The 7,080-nt window shown below is 42.4% G+C and overlaps 1 protein-coding gene across 1 annotated transcript in view; it reads right to left on the bottom strand.

Annotated features, from left to right (window-relative positions):
* Positions 1-58: 58 nt before the first annotated feature.
* LOC144503618 (dynein axonemal heavy chain 11-like) overlaps positions 59-7,080 on the bottom strand; it is a 383,758-nt gene continuing 376,736 nt past the window's right edge. The window contains exons 81-82 of the mRNA XM_078228239.1: positions 2,628-2,768; positions 59-408 (exon numbers count right to left, since the gene is read on the bottom strand). Of these exons, the coding sequence (XP_078084365.1) occupies positions 161-408; positions 2,628-2,768 (389 nt within the window). The 3' untranslated portion in view covers positions 59-160. The remainder of the gene's footprint in view (positions 409-2,627; positions 2,769-7,080) is intronic.

Raw genomic sequence — 7,080 nt, 5'->3', positions numbered from 1 at the left:
CCTTTTTTGGACTGTTGCCTACTGATTACATAAATCTCTGGTATAAGTCCTGCAAAATAAAGGCTTTGTTGGTAAATGCCTTTCCAAGAATATATTAAATGCAGGTCTTGAATTAAAGTTAATGCTCTAATTCCTGACACATTGTTCCTTGTTCTTATTTCTAAACAGATAAGAGCAATGTAACTCCAGCAAGAATCCATCTGGCAGGCCTCTCTCTGGTCTTCAAATTGAAAGTCCAGACATATGTAGGTCCTCTAGTTTTGGTCTTGTAAACTGGACATTCATAAATGTTCTTTATCTCTTGTCTATCTGCTGGAGTGGCCCGTACAAAGATAACTGGCATGGTGGGGGTCAAGTCTTTAAGACGTGCTTCTGTAATGATGCCACTTTGAATGTCCCATCTTGCACCTAAAATAGTCAAATATAAAATGCATCTTATTACTTAAATCAGGAAAAGTGTTCATTGTAATATTCTCATCCACTTGTGCTGGGGGTAAACACCAACCTAACTATATTTGGCATCTACAGTCTCATCAGAGTATTTAAAGATACTCCACAAAACACTGCTTTAGGCCTACCCTAACTCTTTTTACAATTTGCTTGACATCAGTTTTCTCTCATAACAGGTACTTGATTTAAGCAAGTTATAAGTGGCTATAATCATTGTGGCCAGGGCTCCCAGTCATACTGAAGGTATGAGGGTTGGGATGAGTTGTTGAATATCCAACTTTTGTACCACCTTGTGGTGATATGTCCCTGATCATTGCCTCTGGATGTGCCATCATCGTTAGTAAACTTTTTTTATTCAATTGAAAATGGCTTTTTTTCCCTTTCCAATCAGGCCTTTAGCTTCTACTTCCCTTTCAGTGCTTATGTTCAAGTAGCAAACGATCAATGTTTCCTAGATGTTGACCAATCCATACCATGGGTGGCACAGTGGTTAGCAATGCTGCTTCACACTGCAGGAACCCTGTTTTGATTACGGCCTTGGGTAACTGCGGTGTTTGCACACTCTCTCCCCAGGCCTGATTTTACCATTTTCATTCTAAGTGCTGAATCTGGGCGCAATTCAGATCCGACTTGGAAATCTGCTTTCAGGTGCCCCCATACACACACAGCCTGAAGAACAAATCGCGAGTCTGATTCGTGCTGTGGGTGGGGCTTAGCACGCCTGAAACGATCGGAACTCTGAACTGCGCATGTGCAGTTAGAAAAAAATGTAAAAAGCGCGCCTGTGTCACATTGCTCCCGGGCCGGAGAAAGCGGCCCGGGAGCAAAAAGCGGGAGTGATAGCCCCCATAGACATCACTGTCCCCCTTATCTCCCCACCCCCCCGCTACCCAGACCGATCACAACCCCCTGCCCCCTTTCTCCCGCCCCATCTCCCCCAGAGATCCATCTGGCTCTCCCCCCCCCCCCCCCCCCCCAAACCAGAGCGATCGGGCTTCCCTCTTCCTTCCCCAACCCACCACCCCCTCCCGGCCCCCCAACACCAGAGAATGATCTGGCCCGCCTCCCTCCCCTCCACCACCGATCTGAGTCAGAGAGCCGTTGGTGGTGCTGAACTTATCTCTTCAGCAGCTGGACCGCCCAAAACAGACTTTTATTCAGCATGTCCATTTCGGCACGATTCCGGATTGGCGAACGCGGTGGTAAAGGGGGAAATGCTGATAAAGCTGGACAGGCAGTTCATTAATTCAATTTAAATGCATGCAAATGCATTTAAATCACGATTGCGCCCATTTTGGGCGCGAATCGGATCGCGGCCATTCCTGGGCGTCGGTAAAGTGGCTATCTGCACAGGTGTGGATCGCGTTAATGGCCTCACATTTGACTTTACCAATCGGGCCCCCTGTGTCTGCATGGGTTTCCTCTGAGTGCTCCAGTTTCCTCCCACAGTCCAAAGATGTGCAGGTTAGGTGGATTAACCATGGCAAATGTGTGGGATTACAGGAATAGGATGGAGGGGAGGGCCTGGGTGGACTGCTCTTTTGGAGAGTTGATGCAGGCTTGACGGGCTGCATGGCTGCCTTCTGCACTGTAGGGATTCTATTTTTTTTAACCAAGATTAAATGAAGTATCAGAAATTTTATAACCTAAACTTTGAAGATCGTGTGTGAAAATCTTCCCCATTTTGAATTACAATTGGCTGTCAGTAGGTTCACCTGGGGACAACAATGGTGTTTAGGTAGAAGAAACTATAAATACGAATGAACAAGTCTAATTTGAATCTACATTTTAATTCAAAAGTAAAACAGCTTTTCATTCCATTTTATATAGCTTTGCAAAAGATTGCTAACACCATCTCATAGGCACTTCCATTCCATCCTGCACAGCCTTCTGGCCCTTTTGTTTTGATGGCAAGAAGTGTTATAATTTAAGATGTGGTCTGTTTGGTTGTATTTTCCTCTTTGTTCTATTGACTACGTCAGGATAATAGTTGACATTTGATACCTTGCGTCCAGGTAAATAAGTGTTTGTTCCAGCATCACAATGTATGAACTGAACACACAAAGAGCCTGCAAACTAATTTGTAACAAAAGACTTCTATCATTTTAAATGGTTACAATGTTAAGGATTTGTTTTTAAGATTCCAATTTGGTTAAAATAGAAATGTTCACCTCTACCTTCCAAGAAGAGTCCATGAATGTAGGCACCTTCCCTCGGTGGGTGACTATAATCTTCTTTGGTCTTTTTGGTGACATCCACAGACAGGCACATCTTATCCAAAGGCCACTCATTCTTCCGGGCTATACTCTGCATAATTGCTTAAGAATTTAACATAATTAGTTTTCTTCCCCTTCAGAATTAGTCTTAAATATTTTGATTTGTATTTGTAGTGACTTCTTTATCTGAATGCTCATAGCATTTGAAACAAGGTAAATGAGTTAATGTCACAAATCATCCCGAATGAGTATGATTTGGTGACCATTACAGAGACATGGTTGCAGGATGGTCACGACTGGGAGTTAAATATCCAGGGATATCAGACTGTTCGGAGGGACAGAAAGGAATGTAAGGGAGGTGATGTAGCTCTGATATTTAAGGATGACATCAGGGTGGTAGAGATGATGTAGGTTCTATGGGGGGAAAAAAAAGGTTGAATCCATTTGGGTGGAAATTAGAAATAGGAGAAAAAGACTATAGGCGTAGTCTATAGGCCACCAAATAATGACATCATGGTGGGGCGAGAAATAAACAGAAATAACTGATGCATGTAAAAATGGTACAGCAATTATCATGGGGGATTTTAATCTACATGTCAATTGGTCAAGGCAGGTTTGAGGAGGAGTTCATAGAATGTATCCGCAATAGCTTCCTTGAACAGTATGTAATGGAATCTACAAGGAAGCAAGCTATCTTAGACCTGGTCCTGTGGTTATGAGATAGGAATAATTAATGATTTCACAGTTCGGGATCCTCTCGGAAGAAGCGATCACAGTATGGCTGAATTTAAAATACAGATGGAGCGTGAGAAGGTAAAATCCAATACCAGTGTCTTGTGCTTAAACAAAGGAGACTACAATGGGACGAGGGAGGTGTTGGCTAAGGTAGACTGGGAGCATAAACTTCATGGTGGGACAATTGAGGAACAGTGGAGGACTTTAAAAGTGATCTTTCACAGTGCTCAGCAAAATATATACCAGTGATAAGGAAGGACTAGATAAAGAGATAATCAGCCATGGATATCTAAGGAAATAAAGGAGGGTATCAAATTGAAAGAAAATGCATACAAAGTGGTAAAGATTAGTGGGAAACGAGAGGATTGGGAAATCTTTAAATGTCAACAGAAAGCTGCGAAAAAAGATATAAAGAAAAGTAAGATGGATTATGAGAGTAAACTAGCTCAGAATATAAAAACAGCAAAGTTTCTACAAATATATAAAATGAAAGAGTGGCTAAAGCAAACGTTGGTCCTTCAGAGGATGAGAAGGGGGATGTAGTAACTGGAAATGGTGGAGGCATTGAACAGGTATTTTGTGTCAATCTTCACAGTGGAAGACACAACATGCCACAAATTGATGACAAGGAGGCTATGGCAGGTGAGGACCTAGAAACTATCATTATCACAAAAGAGGTAGTGTTGGGCAAGCTAATGGGGCTAAAGATAGACAAGTCTGGCCCTGATGGAATGCATCCCAGGGTACTGGAAGAGATGGCGGGGGAAATAGCAATTGCACTAGTGGGAATTCACCAAAATTCGCTGAACTCTGGGGTGGTTCCCGCAGATTGGAAAACAGCAAATGTGATGCCATTGTTTGAAAAAGGAGGTAGACAAAAGGTGGGTAACTATAGGCCGGTTAGCTTAGATTCAAGTATTTTCCCTACGACAGAAGTTATCATCAAGCAAGAAATAGCGAGACACCTGGATATAAATTGTCCCATTGGGAAGACGCAGCATGGGTTCATGAAGGGCAGGTCATGTTTGACTAATTTGGTGGAATTCTTTGAGAACATTGCGTGCGCAGTGGACAATGGGGAATCTGTGGATGTGGTGTATCTGGATTTCCAGAAGGCATTTGACAAGGTGCCACACCAAAGGCTGCTGCATAAGATAAAGGTGTATGGTGTTATGGGTAATAGCATGGATAAAGGATTGGTTAACTAACAGAAAGCAAAGAATGGGGGTAAATGGGTGTTTTTCTGGTTGGCGATCAGTGACTAGTGGTGTGCCTCAGGGATCAGTGTTGGGACTGCAATTGTTTACGATTTACATAGATGATTTGGAGTTGGGGACGAAGTGTAGTGTGTCAAAATTCGCAGATGGCACTAAGATGAGTGGCAGAAGAAAGTGCGTAGAGTACGCTGAAATTCCGCAAAGGGATATAGATAGTCTGAGTGGGCAAGGATCTGGCAGATGGAGTACAGTGTTGGTAAATGTGAAGTCATCCATTTTGGTAGGAATAACAGCAAAATAGACTTATTTAAATGGTAAAAAATTGCAGCTGTGCAGAGGGACCCGATTTATGTCCTTGTACATAAATCACAAAACATTGGTTTGCAGGTGTAGCGGGTAATTAAGGCGGCAAATGGAATTTTGTCCTTCATTGCTAGGGGGATGGAGTTTAAAAGCAGCAAGGTTACTTGCAGCTGTATAAGGTGCTGGTGAGGCTACACCTGGAGTACTGTGTACAGTTTTGGTCTCCTTACTTGAGAAGAGATATACTGGCACTGGAGGGGGTACAGAGATTCATTAGGTTGATTCCGCAGTTGAGAGGGTTGGCTTATGAGGAGAGACTGAGTAGACTGGGGCTATACTCATTGGAATTCAGAAGAATGAGGGGAGATCTTATAGAAACATATCTATTCCCTTCATAATCTTATAAGATAGAAACAGGGAAGTTGTTTCCACTGGTGGGTGAAACTAGAACTAGGGGGCATGGCCTCAAAATAAGGGGGAGCAGATTTAGGACTGAGTTGAGGAGGAACTTCTTCACCCAAAGGACTGTGAATCTGGAATTCCCTGCCCAGTGAAGAACTTGAGGCTATCTCATTGAATGTTTTTAAGGCAAGGATAGATACATCTTTGAACAGTAAAGGAATTAAAGGTTATGGTGAGTGGACGGGTAAGTGGAGCTGAGTCCATGAAAAGATCAGCCATGACCTTATTGAATGGTGGAGCAGGCTCGAGGGGCCAGATGGCCTACTCCTGCTCCTCGTTCTTATGTTCTTCTTGTGTTTTTTATCTTCCTCTCTTCACCTGCTGCCTGACCTGCTGAGAACCTAGCATTTTTGGCTTTAATTTCATTTTAGTGATTCTAATCAAATACTGTGGTCACTGTGGTAACTTTATTGTAGTTCCCTGCACTAAGATTGTCCTTTTTCATTTCCAATATCAGCCATTGCTCCATTGTCAAATTATGGGTCAAGCTTATCCAAACCCTGAATTTGTCTTTCACAGCCAGAACTGGTGTCAATAGCAAAGCACCAAAGTGAATGAAGTGTAATAACAACAACTTACATTTATATATCCCCTCAATGTAGGAACTGCACCCAAAATCCTCATGAGCATTGAGACAAATCAGGTGATATTAAGGCAGATACTGAAAAGTTTGGGCAAAGAGGTTGGTTTTTAAGAAGTACTTTAAAGGAAGAGTATTTTAGGAAGAAAATTCCTGCGTGTAGGGCATAAACAGCTGAATGCATGATCAACAATGGTGGAACAATAAAAATTGGGTGCGCTCGAGGCCAGAATTGGATATGTGCAGATATCTCAGAGTTGTGGAGCTGGAGGACATAGCGATTAGTGAGGCCATTGAGAGATTTGAAAATAAGAATGAGAATTTTTTTTAAAATCAAGAAGTTGGTTAACCCAGAGCCACTGTAGGTCAGCAATCACATACTCCATTTACCAGAGTTTTGCCCACTCACTTAACCTATCCTGTTTGTAGGCTCCTCACGACCGCTTCACAATTTACTGTCCTACCCATCTTTGTGTCGTCAATAAATTCAGCAACCATTCCTTCAGTCCTTTCATCCAAGTCACATAAATTGTAAACAGATGAGGCCCCATTGATCCCTGTGGCACATCACTCGTCACATCCTGCCAACCAGAAAAAGACACATTCGTGCCAACTCTGTTTCCTGGTAGCTAGCCAATCCTCTATCCAAGTCAGTATGTTATCCCCTGCATTATAAGCTTTTATTTTCCTCAATAACCTTATCAAATGCCTTCTGGAAATCTAAGTACAGTACATCCACCGGTTCCCCTTTATTTGCAGCACATGTGGCACCTTCAAAAAACTCCAATAAATAGGTTAAAAATAATTTCCCTTTCACAAACCATGTCGACTACCTGATTGCCTTGAATTTTTCCAAGTGTCTTGCTATAACGCCTTATTGTAAGCTACCGAGCCTGAAGTTTCCTACTTTCTGTTTCCTCCCTTCTTGAATAAAAGAATTACATTTTCTATCCTCCAATCTAATGGAACCTTCCCCGAATCTAGGGAATTTTGGAAAATTAAAACCAATGCATCAACTATCTCATTAGTCACCTCTTTCAGACCTTAGGGTGAAGTCCCTCTGGACCTGGGGATTTATCAGTCCACAGTCCCAACAATTTCACTCAATACCACTTCC

Source organism: Mustelus asterias, chromosome 2, assembly GCF_964213995.1.
Source record: "Mustelus asterias chromosome 2, sMusAst1.hap1.1, whole genome shotgun sequence".
In the NCBI taxonomy this organism is placed as follows: domain Eukaryota; kingdom Metazoa; phylum Chordata; class Chondrichthyes; order Carcharhiniformes; family Triakidae; genus Mustelus; species Mustelus asterias.
Note: the sequence above shows the minus strand (reverse complement) of the source record. Positions and strands in the feature narration are given on the sequence as shown.